The sequence below is a fragment of the Sapajus apella genome, unplaced genomic scaffold, assembly GCF_009761245.1.
Source record: "Sapajus apella isolate SASKATOON/1434 unplaced genomic scaffold, GSC_monkey_1.0 scaffold18, whole genome shotgun sequence".
In the NCBI taxonomy this organism is placed as follows: domain Eukaryota; kingdom Metazoa; phylum Chordata; class Mammalia; order Primates; family Cebidae; genus Sapajus; species Sapajus apella.
The window spans coordinates 20,023,308-20,044,923 of NW_022436958.1; the positions used below are offsets into that span (position 1 = coordinate 20,023,308).

Consider the following 21,616-nt stretch of genomic DNA (forward strand, 5'->3'; position numbering starts at 1 on the left):
GTTCCACCTGAGATCATCAGGCATTAGATTCTCATAAGGAGCTGGCAACCTAGATCCTACATCCTTAGTATGGGCAGTGGACAATAGGGCATCTATTAGAGAGCCTGCTAGATAATCTAATGCTACCGCTGATCTGACAGGAGGTGGGGCTGAGGCAGTAATGCTGGCTTGTCAGCCGCCCACCTCCTGTTGTGCAGCCGGGTTCCTGCAGCCTGAGGGTCAGGGACCCCTGAGTTACACAGTCTGCATAAGTAACCTCTCGGTCACATGAGTCCCATCCCATTGTTAATACATTCTATTCCATATCCCTCCTTTTTTACTTGTTATCATTTACCTATCACAAAATGTACCCATCTTAACTGTATAATTAAGTGATAGTAAGTTTACTAAATTGTGCAAATATCACCATAATCCAGCTTTAGTATATCATCATCACCACAGAAGAATTCCTTTTGCCCATTTACCCTTAACCCCCTTTTTGGGCAATCTCCGACATGAAATTGTGAGCCAGCATGATTATTGACATCCCAGTGAGTACTTAGTGCTACGGGGAATTCATAGAATAAAATACAATAGCTAATCTCATCGGGGGCTAACTAGTTGATCAAATGCGGCCTCAAAGGTCACCATAAGAAAATACATATCCTATTTCTGTCTTTTGTGAATAGGCTAGTACCATTAGAATATAGAAACACCTATAGTTGAGCAGATCACCTAATCTGGAAAAATCGTTTCTACCTCATAAAGGGAGCTATTTATTTTTCTTCTTCCAGTTTTAAAATACCTTTTTTTTTTTTTTTTTTTTTGAGACAAGGTCTGATTCTTCACTCAGGCTGAAGTACAGTGGTGTGATCTTGGCTCACTGCAGCCTTGACCTCCCAGGCTTAATGAGTCCTCCTACTTCAGCCTCCCAAGTAGCTGGGACTACAGGTGCATGCCATCACTCCTGGGTAATTTTTGTGTTTTTTTGTAGAGATGGGGCTTTGCCTCTTAATACTGTTACAATGGCAATTAAGTTCCCAAATTATGAACTTTTAGAGGACATATTCAAAGTATAGCAAATATGTATCTCCTTGTTTCCATCTATTTGTAAACAGCATCTAAATTATAGAATTTGCATCTTTCCAAGTACGCTCCATCTTACTACTCAATAATACTTTTAATTCTAAATGCAAATTATGATCACTGTAATTTTTCACTTTGGGGTACTTTCTCAAAAGAGTAGTGTTTATTAACTTTCTCTGAATGAAATGTAATCAGTAGCTTTTTTGGCCCTCGGGTTGGTATTAATGATAATTAGCTGTGGTGGCCCCGAGGATCAAAATAATGTATTTCAAAAAGCTACTTGTTCCTATAGGTATTGAGTAAAGCAATCTAGTCCTTTTTCATCCAGCAAGTCTCAAGTACTGGCAGTCCCTGATACCAAGATGACTCTCCTCCCCATCCATCTCCTAGTCTCTTCTTGAGCTTTTTTTTTGAGATAGAGTCTCACTCTGTCACTCAGGCTGGAGAGCAGTGTATGATCTTGGCTCACAGCAGCCTCTGCCTCCTGAGTTCAAGCGATTCTGCTACCTCAGCCTCCCAGGTAACTGGGACTACAGGCACCTAGCACCATACCTGGCTTTTTAAAAAATTTATTTATTTATTTATTTTTATTAGAGACAGGGTTTCATTATATTGGTCAGGCTAGTCACGAACTCCTGACCTCAGGTGATCTGCCTGCCCTGGCCTTTCAAAGTGCTGGGATTACAGACATGAACCACTGTACCCAGCCTCTTCTTGAGCCTTTTTAATGTCCAGCAAATAATCAGGGACAGCCCAGTTGAGGAACTCATTCATGTAATAGATTATGGGATGGAGGAGACAGAATACATGAGGTTAAGAAATACTTGTTTTTAGCACTTGAACACCTGCCTCCACCAGTTTCATTTTATGTGAAGAATAATAGGGAAGAGAAGTTGGCATGAGTAAGCTTCTTTCACCTAGCAATGGAAATTCCTGAGTGCAAGGAGCTCTGGGCAGAAGCCTTCCACTTTCAGAATTATGGCAGCTTCAAGTGCTCGTGCACTCAATGAAGAATTTGAGAAAGTATATGCTCAAATGCAGTGGTTCTCTACCATGTATGCATATTAGAATCACCTGGGTAGCCTTTCAAAACAGCTACCAATTAAATAAGCAGATTAGGAGGTGCGATCCAGGCATCAATATTTTTTTAAAGCTTGCCAGGTACCACCAATGTGCAGCCAAAGCTGAGAACCACTGGCTTCATAATACACTTCTTATGCTGGCATGCTAACAGCTCTCAAGCTAGTGGCTGTCAGCCTTAGCTGCACATTGGACTCACCTGAGAATTTTAAAGCTATTAATGTGGATAAAATGGGGGAAATGTTGGCCAAAAGGTACAAATTTCAGTTATAAGATGAACAAGTTCTGGGATCTAATGTACAGCATAGGTGGTGATGGATGTGCTAATTTGATTGTGGTAATCATTACACAGTGAACACATATATCAAATCATCACATTGTACAACACCTTGAATACATTAAACCTTTGTCAAATTATATATATATATATATATATATATATATTTAAAAAGATACTGATGTCCGAATTCACCCCTAGAGATCCTGATCTAATTGGTCTTGGTTTAGGTTCAAGCAAGCATCAGCATTTTTCAAAGCCTTCCTCAGTGATTCTAATGTACAGTCAAGAGTAGGAACCACTACCTGGACTGGGAATAAACATTTTAGCTTGTAGCCAGCTCTCAGGGAAGGATACTCAACACCTCCTGGACAAAAAATGCCAGGAGCTAAAGCAAGATATGCGAAAACAGTGCCAGAGGTAGATGTCACCTGCTTCAAAAGGGGGTTTAAGGTCAATCCTTGTGTATTAGTTAGGGTTCCCCAGAGGGACAGAACAAACAGGATATATGTATATATGCAAGGGAGCCTATTAAGGAGTATTGACTCACACCCATCACAAGGCAAAGACCCACTATAGGCTGTGTGTAAGGTGAGAAAGAAAGAAGCCAGTAGTGGCTCAGTCCAAGTCCAAAAGCCTCAAAAATAGGGAAACTGACAGTGCAGCCTTCAGTCTGTGACTGAAGGCCAGCTAGCCACCAGCAAACCACTGGTGTAAGTCCAAGAGTCCAAAAGCAGAAGAACCTGGAGTCTGAAATCCAAGGACAGGAAGCATCCAGAATGGGAGCACGATAAAAACCAGAAGACTCAGCAAGCCAGCTTATCCCATCCTCTTCCATCTGCTTTGGTCTAGTTGCACTGGCAGCCAATTGGAAGGTGCCCACCCACATTGAGAGCGGGTCTCCGTGTCTCCCAATACAATGACTCAAATGTTAATCTCCTCTGGCAACACTCTCACAGACACACCCAGATACAGTACTTTACCAGCTATCTAGGCATTCTTCCATCCAATCAGGTTGACACCTCATATTAATCATCACACCTTGTGAATGATATATGTGCAACACAGACTGAGAATAGGGGAAGTCTGTCTCTAACCAAGAGAGATGTGGGGAGCGTAGATGATAGAACTGGATTTTAAATTTTCCATAATTTTCGATATTTACTGTATTAGGCCATTCTTGCATTGCTATAAAGAAATACCCAAAGGCTGGGCTCGGTGGCTCATGCCTGTAATCCCAGCACTTTGGGAGACCAAGGCAGGCAGATCAAAAGGTCAGAAGTGTGAGACCAGCCTGACCAACATGGTGAAACCCTGTCTCTACTAGACATACAAAAATTAGCCGGGCATGGTGGCACACACCTGTAATCCCAGCTACTCAGGAGGCTGAGGCGGGAAAATCACTTGAACCCTGGGGGACAGAGGTTGCAGTAAGCCAAGATGGCGCCACTGCACTCCAGCCTGGGAGACAGAGTGAGACTCTGTCTCAAACCACCACCAACAACAAAAAAAAGAAATATCCAAGACAGACAGTAATTTTTTTTTTTTTTGAGACAGAGTTTTGCTCTGTTGCCCAGGCTGGAGTGCAGTGGCACCATCTTCACTCACTGCAACTTCCACCTCCTGGACTCAACTGAATAGCTGGGATTACAGGCATGGACCAACACACCCAGCTAATTTTTGTATTGTTAGTGGGGATAGGGTTTTACCATGTTGGCCAGGCTAGTTTCAAACTCCTGACCTCAGGTGATCTACCTGCCTCCGCCTCCCAAAGTGCTGGGATTGTAGGCATGAGCCACCGTGCCCAGCCGGAGATGGTAATTTTTTTTTTTTTTTTTTTGAGACAGGGTCTCCCTCTGTCACCAGACTGGAGTGCAGTGGCGTGATCTCAGCTCACTGCAACCTCCTACTTCCTGATTCAAATGATTCTCCCACGTCAGCCTCCCCAGTAGCTGGGATTACAGGCATGCACCACCACTCCCAGCTAATTTGCATATTTTTAGTAGCGATGGGGTTTCACCATGTTGGCCAGAATGGTCTTGATCTCCTGACCTTGTGATCCACCTGCCTCAGCGGTAATCCCAGGGTGCTGGGATTACAAGCATGAGCCCCCGTGCCTGGCTGGGAGACAGTAATTTTTAAAGAAAAGAGGTTTGATTGGCTCACAGTTATGCAGGCTATACAGGAATTATGATGCTAGCATCTGTTCTGCGTCTAGGGTTGGGACTCAGGAAACTAACATTTATGGTGAAAGGCAAAGCAGGAGCAGGCATTTCACACGGTCAGAGTACCAACAAGAGACTGGGGAAAGGTGTCACACAGTTTTAAACAAACAGATCTCACAAGAACTCACTATTGTGCGAGGACAGTACCAAGAGAATGGTACCAAACCATTCATGAGAAACCTCCCCGTGACCTAATCACCTCCCAGAAGGCCGCATTCCAACTCTGGGGATTACAACTGGACATGAGATTTGGGTGAGGACACAGATCCAAACCATATCATTTGGTCATTGTCTTTACATATTTGAGCAGAGCTGGATCAAGTTTTCCTGAAAAAGTCCCCAATCCCAAAGTGCACCTCCTGTATCACCTCTCCCATCAGCCATGGTGGCTGAAAAAACCACTAAGTAAGAGCCTTTTTGGTTAAGGTAGGCCAGTAAAACAATTTCACATCCACTGTTGGCTTTGGAGCTCTAAGTCAACTTTACATCTTCTGTTGGTTTTAGAGATCAGCCTCATTTACTTTATCAGATGCACCTACATAGCCCTGGACTCCTGAAATGGGAGGAGTGAGCATTTAAAAGAGATCTTTTTTGGGCTCTGAAATTTCAGAATTGCCTGGAAAAAAAAGTCCCCAAAACGGAAGGCCTCAGGTGATGGAGAAATAAGCTATAACATGAGGAATCCCCCAAAAAATGACAAAGGTGAGGTCACCAGAGGCCAAACATACTTTTCTCACAGTTAACCTGGATAGTATAGTTTTAATTTGCATTTGGTGGAAATGGCTGTGTCTCCATTTGCTGATTCAGAATCAATTGAAGATGTCCATGTTCTAGTGCCTGAGGATGGAATGTAGGGGGTGATTTGGAAATGTTCATGCTCGGCAGAGCAGAGCTCTTCAATAACTGTCCTCTTGGACATTCTGTATTGTAGATGAATTAGATAAGCCTGTGTCCTGTTCGTTCTAGTTTAAACCGAAATCCAATTATGAGCCATTATTTGTTTCAATTACTGTAAGCAAACACAATGGTTTATTTATTTTTAATTCAGAAGTTGATTGTGAAACTTGAGGTTTACTCAGAGTGATGTTGAAACCTCTGTTTTCTGCTCTGGCTCGGCTTGCTGACCAAATGGTCATTTGTACGGAGTGACGGTGACCCAGCTCCCTCCACACGAGATCTTCCCCCTGCTCCCATCGGAGTGTCTGAGGCTTCCATCACTCAGCCTGGGGTGGTATTAGCTTAAACTGCACTGGAAAACTCAAACACACCTCATCTCACTATACTGCAAATCAGCACATCGATTTACCTAGCATTCAGCCAACTGGAGAGGCAATTTCAGAGGGAACAGGACTCGGGGTAGTCTTTTAATTTGGAGCTTGGGTACCATTAGTGGTTAGAGAGGGTTCAGAGGATAGCAAAGGAGATGTTCAACGACTTACATTATTATCACCACTTCCTAATCCGCAAGACTGGCCCAGGGTGTAAATATCAAAAGGAGAAAAAGAAAATCTACCTGGAGCAAGTCCTCTGCCCCGATCTTATCATCATTTATATATGATTAAGCTACAGGGAGGGCCGTGATGTCACATTCTTTCTTTCAGTTTGAGCTCCGTTTAAAAAAAAAGAAAACGAAGAGCAAACTGCAAATTATTTTTTTTTTTATCTGCAAGGGGTCATCTGGCTGTAACCCCTACATAAGCCAGGTATGAGGATTTGGCGTGAACACGCGGTTTTGCTGAGAGGTGCATTTATTTTCGGGGTGAAAGGTGTTCAGGTAAATCCATAAGGTTTTCATGTGCGAAGAGGTCTCCACCTTTCTGCTCCATGAACCAGTCTCCTGGGCACCAGAGGTGAGGCTCGCGGCGCGGCCCGAGCGCTGGGCCCGGGCTCGAGGTCTGGACCGGGGTTCGACCGGCAGCAAAGCCCGAGGCCGGACCCACCACGGCCTTCTGGATCCCCGGTGCCTGCGCGATAAGCCTGGGGCGATGTCAGCTCCGGCAGGCAATGGGCACCTGGGAGTCCCGACTGCTCTGGCCGCGCAGGGCACGGGATCCCTCTTCGACCCCAGGTTCTGGTCGCCTGGCAGAAGTGCTCAGGAGTGAGGCCTCATTGGTCCCCACTGAGCGTTTCGTTGCCGGCTTGTTGCGCGAGGTCTGAATGCACCATGGAAACAACCTAGGGTGGGTATGGGAAAGAAAGAAACATACTTCAGAAGCACTCACCAATATAAATTCTTAAAAATAAAAATTTTAATGCAATAATTTAGCGCTAGACAGACCGAATGAACACAGATACCAGAAAATAAACTTTCGGCTGGGGGATGTAGCTCAGTGGTAGAGCGCGCGCTTCGCATGTGTGAGGTCCCGGGTTCAATCCCCGGCATCTCCAAAGCAGCCATCTTTCGTTTTTTTCTTTTCTCCCTTCTTTGTTATTTTGGAACATTTATGCTATTACCTTTACATACAGTTTGTTGACATCTAGGCCGCCCGAAAATAACAGAAAAGGAAAGCTAAAAAAAAAAAAAAAATCAGTGAAGCTTAGTAAAACAAACTTTTCGAGTGCTTGAAAAGTGAGATAGGGAATACGCTTTGGTTAACATTTCTTTATTTGCATGAGGCCAGTGTTTAAAGGCTGTTATTGAACTTTGGGGCTCCTGTGACAACCACATTTAAAAAAAAAAAAAAGTTGCATTGGCCGGGAATCGAACCCGGGCCTCCCGCGTGGCAGGCGAGAATTCTACCACTGAACCACCAATGCTCATGAAGGTCTCGTTTCTCTATTGCTTACTAAAAGACATTTATGCCCTGGTAATGATTGCATTCTAGTAATAATTACGTATGTCTGTATTCAAAACTAGAGAAAACGAACTTTTAATCACATAATTATAAAATATTGGGAAAACATTATCATTTACAAAAAAATTTATTATAACTTCTGTAGAACTTTATGAGATTCTTTCTTCCGAAACTCTCTTCGGTGGAGGAGGCGAATGAAGATTTTGTTATTTCCGCACAGAATTACACAAACACCTAGCCTATCTTCAGACACTTAGATAATTTATAACAACTCTCCCCCAACCCCCTGCCGTGTTTTTCTTTCATTATTTTACCTATTCAGACAAAATACATCCTGGAGATTTGTTAGAAATCGGGAATAGAGGCAAAGAAACAGGGAACAGAAATTTGATGACTGACCTAAATTTATAATTTGGAAATTGGTAAATTGGAACTATGTGATTTGCATAGGAAACTTGAAATATTGGTGGCTCTAGCCAAGTTACCTGAATTCTCTATGCTGCCCTTTCTTTCATTTGGGAACTTCCTTTTAACTCTTGATAGTATGAGTCTGATCCTTTACCCTTAGTTTCCAAGGAAAGTGAAATTGTGAATGATATAACAAAAGATACAGGAGGGGGAAAAACTAAAGTGAAGGAAATGAATTTATGGAAATGACTCTAAATACAGTATAGAAGGCTGTGGATGCAGGCAACATTTGCTTTTTATCTCTGGAAGGGAAATTTCTAACAATTTCCTGAATCTTTGGTTAAGAAGATTTTGGGTAAAAGTTATGAGAAAATAACAGCTAGCACATACCAGTAACTATGCGCCAGGCTATGTAAGTACACTACACATGGACTTCAACCCCATGAGGCAGGAAACTGAGGCTCTAGAGACAAGATTGGAACACACAGTGTTACGTTCAGTGTTGGAGTGCTTAGCCCTGCCCTGTTCAGCATGCAACCAAATACTGTATATTGAAACTCAAAATGCTGCGTGTAGTTTAGGACATTAGATGTTAAGAATAATAGAATGGATTTCGAAAAAGATCATAAAAGGCTACTGAAATAATATGACTTTTCCATTAAGATTTATCTTTAAGGGCCAGGAGCGGTGGCTCATACCTGTAATCGTAGCACTTCGGAAGGCGGAGGCAGGCGGATTGTCTGAGGTCAGGAGTTCAACACCACCCTGGCCAACATGGTGAAACCCTTCTCTACTAAAAATACAAAAATTAGCCGAGCGCGGTGGAACATGCCTATAATCCCAGCTACTTGGGAGGCTATGGCAGACGAATTGCCTGAGCCCAGGAGTTGGAAGTTGCAGTGAGCTGAGATCACGCCGCTGTACTTCAGCTTGGCTGCCAGAGTGAGACTCTGTCTCAAAATAAATAAATAAATAAAAAGATTTATCTTTAAGGACTTTTTAGTTTGTGGATGAAGAGCAAAATCAGAAGACAAATACAGAATTATAAAGACATAAAAGATATGAAGGGATCAGGGTATCAGAGAATCAGACGATAATCCTAAATAACCTATGGAAGAACAAGGTCAATTCATTTTACTTCTAACTTTATTCTTTAAAATGAAAGAAATGGGGTTTTAAAATCCCATTCTGGACCCGGTGCAGTGACTCACGCCTGTAATCCCAGCACTTTGAAAGTCCGAGGCAGGCGGATCACGAGGTCGAGAGATCAAGACCATCCTGGCCAACACAGTGAAACCCCGTCTCTACTAAAAAAAATAAAATAAAATAATAGTAATAACACAAAAAAATTAGCCGAGCTTGGTGTCACATGCCTGTGGTCCCAGCTACTCGGGAGGCTGAGGCAGAAGAATCATGGTGAGGCCTCACTTTCATGGCAGGGACTACAGGTGTGCACCACCACACCCAGCTAGTTTTTAATTTGCTTTTTATTTTTTGGTGAGAAGGGAGAGGTGTCTCGCTATGCTAGCCAGGCTGGCCTCGAACTCGAGCTCAAGCAATCTTCCCTGCTTGGTCTCTCAAAGTGTTGGGATTACAGGCGTGAGTCACTGTGCCCGGCCCCTGAGATTCTTTAAAGATTGTTTTTTATTTTGAGTCCTAACTTCACAAATCTAAATAATCTTAGATTATTTAGTTCAGGACTTCTCAAAGTTTTTATTTTGAACTTGTAACCGAATAAACTAAGGGAAATAAATAGTTTAAAATGAGCTGGTGGAACTGAGGGAGCAGGGCGATAAAAGTGAGGCCTCGCCAGCCAGTGGTGAAGTTCAAGTGGGAGGCTGGAGGTCGAAGCTTCAGGGAGTCAAGAGTGTGTCACTGCACTCCAGCCTGGGCGTCAGAGTGAGACCCTGTCTCAAAACAAAACAAAACAAAAAACACCAGCTGGGCTCGGTGGCTCACACCTGTAATTCCCAGTGCTTTGGGAGGCTGAGATGGGCGGATCATGAGGTCAGGAGTTCGAGACCAGCCTGGCCAACATGGTGAAACCCCATCTCTACTAAAAATACAAAAAATTAGTGGGCCATGGTGGCAGGTGCCTGTAATCCCAGCTACTTGGGAGGCTGAGGCAGGAGAATCGCTTGAACCCAGCGGGCGGAGGTTGCGGTGAGCGGAGATTGCACCATTGCTCTCCAGCCTAGGCAACACAGTGAGACTTTGTCTCAAAAAAAAAACCTCAGAACACGAGAAAGTATAGTCTTTTTTTTTTTTTTAATTGAGGAGTTTATTAGGGAAATATGAGAGGTACAGACACCCCAAGTGACAGAAAGAAAAGTTTGAAAATGACCCTTCAAGCCAAGTGGGGGCCTGGCCTTGACCTCCCCAAATCAACAAGAAACTGGTGGGTTAGCAAGAACATTCTCTGGCAGCCACATTGTCAGGACATGTGTGTTTTGGCCAGGGCTGCTCCCTACTTCCCACCAAAGGTGGGGAGGAGACAGACTGTTCACAGAAGCAGTGCAAAGGCAATGAGAACTTTAAGGAAAGTTTGAGCGAGAGAGAGGGAGAGAGAAAGAAGGACAGAGGTGGGCAGGACCTTCACAAAGAGTCCCAGGCTTTTGGCTGTGAATATTTCAAATACATTTGAAAAGTAGATCTATAAAATGTTACTGAAAAGGTAAAATGCCTAATGTTATTTCCAACAGTTCCTCTGGACTTCTCCCCACATACCACACCACACCCCAGATGGCAGAGACCAAAGGCCACACTTTTGAAAAAAGAAAAACAAGAATAAGCCCTGTTGCTCTTTAAGGAGAAAGGAAGGAGCTGAAGGCTGCTGGGGCCTTTCCCATGTGGCCTGTGTTCTGTAAAGCAACTTCCCAGCAGCACGACGGCACTGTTCTAGGTGAGTGTCTCACCTTTTGTCACCCGTGCTTCAATATACTCTATCCTCCGTTCAAGGGCTGTCAACTTCTCGTTTAGTGTTGCAAGTCTTGAACGACATGACATATCGAACGAGTTGAGAAAGTCCGCGATTTTCTTGATGCTGCTGGTGATTATTTCAATGTAGTCCCGGTTAGCCCAGTCCTGGTGAATCTCCCTCTGCACCGGATCCTCTTGTCCCGCCATGGCGGCCGCCTGAGGAAGAACCGAAAGTATAGTCTTAAGTAAAACATCACTAGTGGCCTAACCAAAGGCCTCTATTTTTATTTTTTTCTTGCTAAAAGTCCATTCTAGTTTACCTAGCTCAAGGGACAAATGTGGTGTACTAAGCCAATTATCTCATTTTTCTTTCCAAATTGATCTGAGATGTGCTTTTCACTGAATCCCTGCCAATGAGGGCAAGAATAGTTAGCTAGGAGTTTCTGGGAAAGATGATATGGAAGATCTCTCTTACCCTTTCTTTTCTCCTTGTATAAGGGTGTAATGCTTGAAGCTGCCCCATCCAACCTGTGCTTGACGGGAGACAGAGGATGATCCAGCAGGAAAATAGAAAAAGGCTCTACATCATCCTGAAATTTTTTTCATGCAGACTTTTGGTTAGGTAAACTGAAGATCTTTATTGTTTAAGTACCTTTAAGTTCAGCATCTTGTTACATGTAGACAAAGGCATTCAAGGTGTGCGTGTATGTGTGTGTGTGTGTGTGTGCGCGTGTGCGCGCACGCGCCCACCTCCACACATACGCATCCAGCAGTCCACCCAACTCCTTCTGGCACAGGAAAGCTTCTGTTCTATAGATAATCAATACTTTGAGATTTGGGTTAGACTAACTTGCCTCTTTTTCTATATTGCTCTGTCACAATAACAGGTGTGTAAAATAGGTCTAATCAAATATTTTCCCTTGGCACTGTACTTAACTTAGAGATGGGTATGTGACTAAAGGTGGGACCATGAAGAGTCCTTGCTGAAATTATTTTGCAGAAGTTTTAAGTAAAAACTATCTTTTTGCTGGGTTGTTCAAACAGGTTGAGTGTATAGTTTGGATTGTCCAGAAGAAAGAGACAAACGTATTCCTAACATGATATTGAGCCCCTAGAAGCAGCCATGCCTGACAATAAAAAATTCTGGATTTTGTGTTTATATGAATCAGTAAATTGCCCTTAAACAATAAGTGGTGGGCCAACTGTAGTGACTTAACACCAGTCATCCTCAACACTTTAAGAGACTGAGACAGATGGATCAACTGGGCCAGGATTTTGAGACCAACTTGGGCAACATAGTAAGACCTTTTCTCCACAAAAATAAAAAAAAAAGAAAAAGAAAAACCTGGCCGGGCGCGGTGGCTCACGCCTCTAATCCCAGCGCTTTGGGAGGCTGAGGTGAATGGATCACAAAGTCAAGAGATGGAGACCATCCTGGCTAACATGACGAAACCCCATCTCTACTAAAAAATATATACAAAAAATTAGCCAGGCATGGTGGCACACGCCTGTAGTTTCAGCTACTCAGGAAGCTGAGGCAGGAGAATTGCTTGAACCAGATAGGTAGAGGTTGTGGTGAGCCAAGATTGCACCACTGCATTTCAGCCTGGGCAACCGCGTGAGACTCCATCTAAAAAAAAAAAAACTTAAATTAGCCAGGTGTGGTGGTGCACACCTGTAGTTCCAGTTACTGGGGAGACTGAGGTTAGAGGGTTGCTTGAGCCTGGGAGTTTGAGGCTGGCTGCACAACGACAGTTTGAGCTATAATTGTGCCATTACACTTCAGCCCTGTCTTAAAAAAAACAAACAACAAAAAGAGCCTTTGAAGTTAGTTTGAGCAGTATTTTGCTAGAATCTTAACACAAATTAAGAAATTCTTTTACCCCAAAGATAGCAAATTTAGAGGTTTCAGTGAGCCAAGATCATGCCATTGCACTTCAGCCTGGGCAACAGAGTGAGACTCCATCTCCAAAAACCAAAAAGAAAAGTTTAGAGAAATTTGTCAATGATAGCACTATAAGGCCACAACAATAAACCATGAGAAAAATTTTAGGACAAATTCCCAGCTTGTTGGAATAAGGTAAATTCTGTTGCAAAGAAGGATCAGAGCATTTGAAAGAATATTCAGGCAACAGTGTGACAGAGAAGTAGAAAGAAGAGAAACTAAAAATAGAGAAATCCATTCAGGAGGTGGTTAGAATAGGAGTAGAAAGGTGATGAGGTCTCGAACCACAGTGAAGGCTCTAGCATGAGGTTCATGGCAAGGCAGAAGGAGGAAGAAAAATTAATCTAGGAATCTAGCTTAAATGATTGATAGACTTGTGGTGTTGTGTAGAAAAGTAAAGAAGAGAAAATACTGGAAGGAAAGGGGTGGGGTAAAGTGCTCATTTTTGGGAATTCTGACTTTGATGTAAGTAGGAGGAGGTGCCTGCTAGGTGGTTAGGTCAACCCCTGGATAAATCAAGGCTACAGAAGTGGTTTTGGAAGTCAATCAACTGAGAGGTGAAATGCAAAAATGTGGAAATGGAGAAAATCACATAGAGGGATGAGTGCTGAGGACACAGCCTTAGGGAATGACAGGCATTGAGCAGCCACATGTGCAGAAGCAGGGAGGTGGCATCTGTGGAGGCAGGGAGAGCCCCACTTCTTTTGCTAACTCTGAATAATACAACATGACAAACACATGTGTCAGTGTGTTTCATAGATACACTGTGTAGTAATACTGTTTCACATCGGGAATGCTGTAGTAGGCAGTGATTTCATTATCCACGTGGTCAAGCTTGAAGAGATCAGAGGATGGTCAATAGTGTCTTCTGGGTGGCACACACTAACACTTCCCTTGGTCTGCTCTGCTCCCATGCTCAGATAAGAGGCTCCCACTGAAGCTGGTAGAAAGAACGAAAGCCCTTGAGCACTGTGATGTGTTATACAATCTTCTCTTTGAGGCAACCCTGGCCATTGTGACACCCACTGGCACAAGCATGGGCTTGTAAGTTGCATCATAGCATCTTGGAGCACTTGCTCAAGGCAGCAAGTTCCTAGCTGGTGTTAGCTCATCATAGAAAAGTGGCCAGGCTTATATCATCTGAAGAAGTAAACAGTTCAGAAACAGAAATAGTTCATATAATGCAAAGTCACCAAAGCAATGCTTTTTTTTTTTTTTTTTTTTTTTAACTTGTGAGTGATTGTATTGATTTAATACACACAGCTTATTTCTGTCCCAGGTTACAAACTAGCCCTAGGGAAATGGTGGAGCCAGTCATTTGGATTGCCCTTTACTGGCTGGGAATTAAATCATTACTTATTCCATTTTAGAATCACAAGTAGTACCCTAAGGCCTACTTTCCTAAGGATTAAAATCAAGGCATGGAAATGAAGAATCCAGGTGTAATTCTCAGATGCATGCAGATGTTGAGAATGCAGCAATTTTTCCTGGAAAGCTGTCACTGCAAAATCATCCTGCTCACGATATGCTCATTCCTAGTCCTCAAGCATGTCCAATTAGTCAACAAGTCTGATTTCTCCTTTTAAGATGGTATTGACTCTTTCCTTCCTCCTCACGCCAATCTCTCCAACCCAGTGCAATGATCAGCTCACTCCCTGGGATACCCAGGAAACCTCAGATCTCCTCCATCATCCTGCATGCTGCTAACAATTGCATTTTTTTCCCTTTTCCTCCCTTACTTCTTCTCTTTCTCCTTTTTTTTTCTTTCTTCCGTCTTTAATTTTGGAAAATTCAATCATTTCCTTATTCCAAAACTGAATTAATTTTAAATCCATACAGAGTCCTCATGGTGGAAGAAATGTGAGTGGGAATTCTTTACCTTTCTCTTGACTCTCATCACTCGGTGAAGCATTTATTCAAATACTTTAGAGCTGTGCCGCTTGGCAGAAATAGCCTTTCACTTTCCTTCCTAAAGCTCTCTCTTCTTCTTCCCAAGTTATTTTGGTCTTTTAAAATATATGTTTTTTCATAAGAAACCCACATGCATGGTGCAAAATTCAAAAGGTATGAGAGAGTATGCATTAAAAAGTATGCCTGGCCAGGCAGTGGCTCAGTCTGTAATTCCAGCACTTTGGGAGGCCAAGGTGGGTGGATCACCTAAGGTCACAAGTTCGAGATGAGCCTGGCCAACATGGTGAAACTCTGTCTCTCCTAAAAAATGCAAAAATTAGTCAGGTGTGGTGGCACATGCCTGTAATCCCAGCTACTTGGGAGGCTGAGGCAATAGAACCTCTGGAACCCAAGAGGTGGAGGTTGCAGCGAGCCAAGATCACACCACTGCACCCCAGCCTGGGCGATAGAACCTGGGTTTCCTTTCCTAGAGGCAACCATTGTTATCAGTGTCCTGTGTTTCCCTTCATAAATATTTCTATGTAAATACAAATACTGCAACTTTTATTTAAATTTTTTTAAATCTTTTTTTTGAGACAATTTATTTTTATTTATTTATTTTAATTATTTTTATTTACAGAAAACTCAACAGTGTACATTTAATCCAGTTTTGTGGCAAGTTCTTTAGCCTTTGCCTTTTCGAGCTTGGCCATGCGAGCCACAGACTTGGGACCCAGGACATTGCCTCCCCCGTGACGGCGGATCTCATCATATCTGTCATTGTAGTTGGTGTGGATAGCTTCCACCAGCTTAGTCAAAGCACCTTTGTCTTCCGAGTTAACGTATATGAAGGCAACAGTGGTGCAGGTCTTCCTGTGGACTAGACGTCCCAGTCTTGCCTTCCCCTTGATAATGCAGTGAGGGACTCCCATTTTATGACACAGGGCAGGCACGAAGACAACCAGCTCAATGGGATCCACATCGTGTGCAGTCACCACCAGCTGAGCTTTCTTGTTCTCCACCAAGGTGGCGACGGCGTTAACTCCTGCTCGGAGGACAGGTGGTCTCTTAGTGGGGATGTCCCCTTTGCCAGCTGCTTTCTTCTCAGCCCGGGGCCAGCAGCCTCTGCTTCTTCTCTTGCGTTGTCTCTGGTCTATACTTGTGGGCCAGCTTAAGCAGCTGAGTAGCTGTTTGACCGTCCAGGGCCTGGATGTACTGGTTAATTGCAGGGGGCACTTTCAGCCGCTTATAGACGATGGCTCTCTGCCGCTGCAATCTGATATAGCGGGGCCATTTCACAAAGTGGGTGAGGTCTCTTTTGGGCTGGATGTCCTGTCCAATGCCAAAATTCTTAGGCATTTTCTCAAACAGGGGAGACAATTTATTTTTAAGCACAAATTGTGCATGCTGTACATACCGTTATGCTTATATCCTTTCTTTCCCCCAGAAGTAAACATCTTGGAAAATTATCCTTCTTAGAACACATAGAGCTAACTTTATCTTTTCAGTGGCTCTATGTTCATTTTTTAAGCTCTCTTTTATGGACTAGGAATTAAAGCATCATTTTTTTCTGTCTCACAATAACAAGCAGTGCCCCCAAGCCAAGTTTCCTGAGGATCAGAATCAAAGCATGGAAATAAAGATATCCAGCTGTAATTGTAAGATGCATGAAGACAGTGAGCAAGTCCATGACATGGAGGTACCATAATTACCTAAGCCAGTTCTTTAGCAGAGGCCTTTTAGACTGTTTCCAATCTTTTGCTAGCAGGAACAATGCTGTAGTGAATGCCTTGAATGAATGCCATTTTGTTCATGTATAAGAACATCTGCAGGATAAATTCCTGGGAGGAAAATTGCTAAATCAAAGGGTGAGTACATTTCAAATTTTGATTCATATTGCAAAATAACTCTCCAGAAATTTTTTTTTTTTTTTTTTTTTTTTTTTTTTTTTTGAGATAGAGTCTCGCTCTGTCGCCCAGGCTGGAATGCAGTGGTGCAATCTTGGCTCACTGCAACCTCCACCTTCCTGGTTCAAGCAATTCCCCTGTCTCAGTCCCCCGAGTAGCTGGAATTGCAGGCTCACACCACCATGCCCGGCTAATTTTTCGGAATTTTAGTAGAGATGGGGTTTCACCATGTTGGCCAGACTGGTCTCAAATTTCCCACTTCAGGCAATCCACTTGCCTTGTCCTCCCAAAGTGCTGGCATTACAAGGATGAGCCACTGCGCCAGGTCTATTTTTCTTAATCATTACATTTTTTATATTACTCTTTTGTTCCCAACTTTTAGTGGATCCGTGCACTTATTTAATCCTCTGCTGTCTCCAAGTTTTTTTGTTTTTGTTTTTGTTGAGGCAGGGTCTTGCTCTGTCACCCAGGCTGGAGTGCAGTGGCGCAATCATGGCTCACATGATCCTCCTACCTCAGCCTCCCCAGAATCTGAGACTACAGGCGTGCACCACTACACTGGCTAATTTTTGCATTTTTTGTGGACATGGGGCTTTGCTATGTTGCCCAGGCTGGTCTCGAACTCCTGGGCTCCAGTAATCTGCCTATCTTGGCCTCCCAAAGTGCTAGGAATACAGGCATTAGACACCAAACCCAGCCAACGGTAGTATTCTAAATTACCAAGATTTTTCTCAGCATTAATAGTCTATGAATTTTTTACATTGCTTTGAAATATGAAAAGTTTGCAGTCTAAGAGAAAATAAACAAGTTTGATTAAGCTGAAAACATGTAGTCCTAAAAGAGGTCTTGAAATCATCGCCTGGGAACTGGTTAGAAATGCATGCTGCAGGCTGGGTGGAGTGGCTCTGGCCTGTGATCCCAGCACTTTGGGAGGCCGAGCTGGGTGCCTGACTTGAGTCCAGGAGATTGAGACCAATCTAGGTAACATACGGAGATGCTTCCACTGCCCACTGTCTCTACCAAAAACAATACTAAAATACTAGCCTGGCATGGTGGCATACACCTCTTGTAGTCCCAGCTACAGGGGAGGCTGAGGTGGGAGAATCGCTTGAGCCCAGAAGGTTGAGGCTGCAGTGAGCCATGATCTCCCCATTGAACCTTGTCTCAAAAAAAAAAAAAAAAAAAAAAGAAAGAAAGAAAGAAAATGAAACAAAGACAAATGCAAATGCAGCCAGTTCCTAAAGGGTCTTGGCTGTTGGCTGAAGTTTGGGAGAGGCCAGGTAGGCTATTATGTTATGAGTTAAATTGTGTTGCCCAAAAATTCATACGTTGAAGTCCTAACCCCTTGGAATGTGACCTTATTTGTAAGGTCTTTGCAGGTGATCAAGTAAAGATGAGGTCATTAGGGTGGACCCTAATCCAATTGGACTGGTGTCCTTATAAAAAGGGAAAGTTTGGACAGAGAAACACACCATCTGAAGATGAAGTCCGTGGTTCAGGTGATGCTTCCATAAACTAAGAAGCAAACCACCAGAAGCCAGAAAGAGATAAGCTGCAGGTTTTCCCTGTCTGCCCACAGAAATATCATTTCTGCCAACACCTCGATCTTTAATCTGTGGCATCTAAAACTGAGACAAGAAATTTCTGTTTTCTAAGCCACACAATTGATGATACTTGTTATGGCAGCTCTAGCAAACTAATACATTAGGTTATCAAGAAGTAACTCAGCAGCTAGGATACTATAGTCTTATATTTTTGACTTGGCAGAGATCAGGATATTTGTACATGAATACTATTAACTTCATTCTTAATATTATTAACAATTGAAGCAACACAAAGCTAAATACAACAATAATACTAGAAAGTCTACTGAGTGGTGGCTCACATCTATAATCCCAGCTCTTTTGGAAGCTGAGGTGGGAGGATCTTTCAGGGCCAGCTGTTCAACACCAGCCTGGCCAATATAGGCAGACCCTCAACTCCACAAAAAAAAAAAAAAAAAATTAAATTAGCCAGGCATGGTGGTGCATGCCTGTAGTCCTAGCTACTCAGGATGCTGCGGTGGGAGGGAAGATTACTTGAGCCTGGGAGTTCGAGGTTGCAGGGAGTTATGATTACACCCTTATACTCCAAGCTGAATTATAGAGGGAGACTCCATCTTTGAAAAACAAAAACAAAAAACCTAGAAAGTCAAGGAACAATTCAACATAGTTAGGAGACAGGACCTATATTCCATAAATAAACTCTTCTCCAAAGTTAGCATCCTGGACCAGATGTGGTGGTTCATGCCTGTAATCCCAACATTTTGGGATGTTGAAGCAGGAGGATCCCTTGAGGCTAGAAGTTTGACACCAGCCTGGGTCAACACAGTGAGTGGCCAGCTAATAAAAAAATCAGCCAAGCATGTTGAGGCAGAGGGTCTCTTGAGCCCAGGAATCTGAGGCTATGGTGAGCTATGATTGTGCCACTGTACCCTAGCCTGGGCAACAGAGCAAAATCCTATCTCAAAAAGAAGAAAAAAGGAAGACTTATAGATGATAAAAGTAATTGACAGCCACTTTTTCAAAATTAGCTTTTAGCTTTTTTTTTTTTTTTTTCCATTTCAGACGGGCTATGTGTGATGCCATAACAAAGTTTAAGGGCAGCAGATCTCACACATGTGGGTGAACGCTCAATTCATCATGCTTATAAACTACAGAAGGATCTGAATGAGTTTCTAGAATAATTCCTAGTCTAAAGGTTTATGGTTCTATTTTCATGACTATTTTAGGAGCTAGAAGCATTAAATGTAATTAATGCGTATGAAGAGTTGCAGACACAGGCATAATACAAAGCAAGAAGGAAACAAACCTCAGAGAGGCAATCACATATTTTTATTTTCACATTCAATCCTATAAATATCATTGCAAAATCTATTTATTTGTTTTGGCACATAATATATTTACTAGACTAGTCATCTTAACTTCTTTTATTTTCTGATTTTTTTTTTTTTTTTTAAAGATGGGGTTTCACCATGATGGCCAGGCTGGTCTTGAACTCCTGACCTCAGGTGATCTACCCACCTTAGCCTCCCAAAGTGCTAGGATTACAGGCGTGAGCCACTGCACCCGGCCTTTTTTTTTTTTTTTTGAGATCAGTCTTGCTCTGTCACCCAGGCTGGAGTGCAGTGGCCCCATCTCGGCTCACTGCCACCTTCGCCTCCCAGGTTCAAGCAATTTTCCTGCCTCAGCCTCCTGAGTAGCTGGGATTACAGGTGTGTGCCACCATGCCTGGCTAGTTTTTGCTTTTTAGTAGAAGCAGGACTTCACCATGTTGGTCAGGCTTGTTTCAAACTCCTGACCTCATGATCTGCCCACCTCAACCTCCCAAAGTGCTGGGATTACAGGCCTGAGCCACTGCACCTGGCCTGATTTGCTCTTTTAAAAAAAAAAAAAAAAAAAATTACTGTATTTTTTCTAGAGACGGGGTCTTGCTGTGTTGCCTAGCTTGAACTCCTAGGCTCAAGCAATCCTCCCATCTCAGCTAAATAAGATACCCTGATAGGAACTTCCAGGTTTAGCTTCGGTTGAACCATTAACACATTTGTCTTTATTTTTTAGTTCTACTCATGATGGCAAAGTGCTGCATTACAAAGTCATATACCATTTGACTTTGTGTTGCTCCTTAGGGTTAATGACTACCTTATCTAGATTTTGTACTTAAAACGTAAATACTGCTATTAGTTACTTGGAGACCTCTTTACTATTCCCCTTTCCTCAATTATATATATACAGCATTTACCCCAAAAGGATATTGCACTGGTGAAAGGAACACTCCATTTGGTCAATTAACAGAATGTCTAACACAGACAAATTACTTCCACTTTAATGTGATTTTTTTTTTCCACTTCTAAGACAAATTCTATGTAGTGGAAGAAAAATAATATGGTTGATAAAGATGAATAATACCATGTATAGTGTTTGTAAGAAACTAGATGTTGTATAACTTGAACACCAAAATAATTACCATAAATTAGAACACTTCTAGTTAACAGATGAAAAAGCAAGGGGGTAGCTTGTTTAAAATCTTTTAGAAAGTAAGTAGAGGGTTGGAATTCTGACTCCAGAGCTTATATTCTTGACAACTTGTCCAGGCTCCATAACAGATTGTCTGTGTACTTCATTTGGATAACTTTCCAGTCTCATAAGTTCATTTTTTTTTTTACATTTTTTTGAGATGGAGTTTCACTCTTGTCACCCAGGCTGGAGTGCAATAGCACAATCTTGGCTCACTGCAACCTCCACCTCCTGAGTCCAAGCAATTCTCCTGCCTCAGCCTACTGAGTAGCTGGGATTACAGGTACCTGCCACCATGCCCGGCTAATTTTTGTATTTTTAGTAGAGACGGTGTTTCACCATGTTAGCCAGGCTGGTCTCAAACTCCTGATCTCAGGTGATCCACCTGCCTCGGCCTCCCAAAGCGCTGGGATTATAGGAGTGAGTCACCATGCCCGGCCATAAGTTCTGTATATTAAACAAAGCAGCAGTGAAAACTTCTAGCAGTTTTTCCTTTAGCACCTAGTAGCTGAAAGACATGGAACTAGTAAGATATTTTCTGCTGTGACCTTAAGAGTCATTAAACCCAAAGTTGTTCTTCAGAAGTGTAAGGAATTCCAAAAAATAATGATCATTATCTTAATTTAAGATCCTGTATTACAGAAGCAATACAAATTATAAAAATAGCATTTAAAATGTTTGGATTATTGATAAGAAATCTTCCTACAGAATCTTTCATAGGCTTTAGGAATATATGCCTGGCCAGGAAAACCAACTTCATTTAGATATGAAGTCGCTTCTTTGTCTCAGTTTACCATCCTGAGCAAAAGTGCTTGCCCAAGTTATCTGAAAACATTGGAAACCATACAAAGCTTCTATTAGCAGTACTGAGTAACAAAGAGGTAGGATTTATTAGTCAGCCTTTAAAAATACCTGCAGACAACTGTATGAAAAACTTATCATATTGTATAATCCTTAAGAGTACAGGATTTGGCCAGGTGTGATGGCTCACATCTGTAATCCCAGCACTTGGGGAGGCTGAGGTAGGCAGATCATTTGAGGTCAGGAGTT

General features: G+C 42.6%; 1 protein-coding gene and 3 non-coding genes across 4 annotated transcripts; 1 reads left to right on the forward strand and 3 right to left on the reverse strand.

The window, feature by feature from the left end:
• Nucleotides 1–6,963: 6,963 nt before the first annotated feature.
• TRNAA-CGC lies at nucleotides 6,964–7,035 on the forward strand. The gene has a single exon. It is a non-coding gene; the product is annotated as a tRNA-Ala (tRNA).
• Nucleotides 7,036–7,333: 298 nt separating this feature from the next.
• Nucleotides 7,334–7,404, reverse strand: TRNAG-GCC. Its single transcript has one exon. It is a non-coding gene; the product is annotated as a tRNA-Gly (tRNA).
• Nucleotides 7,405–10,120: 2,716 nt separating this feature from the next.
• Nucleotides 10,121–10,992, reverse strand: LOC116557026 (protein BRICK1). The gene has a single exon (XM_032286437.1). It carries the CDS (start codon nucleotides 10,974–10,976, stop codon nucleotides 10,749–10,751), a length of 228 nt encoding a protein of 75 aa, XP_032142328.1. The 5' UTR covers nucleotides 10,977–10,992; the 3' UTR covers nucleotides 10,121–10,748.
• Nucleotides 10,993–19,111: 8,119 nt separating this feature from the next.
• Nucleotides 19,112–19,215, reverse strand: LOC116557198. Its single transcript, XR_004271408.1, has one exon. It is a non-coding gene; the product is annotated as a small nucleolar RNA U13 (small nucleolar RNA).
• Nucleotides 19,216–21,616: the final 2,401 nt, after the last annotated feature.

Bases quoted from the DNA above. Each gene is read 5' to 3' on its own strand.
- LOC116557026 (XM_032286437.1), bottom strand. From the start codon at position 10,976: ATGGCGGGACAAGAGGATCCGGTGCAGAGGGAGATTCACCAGGACTGG.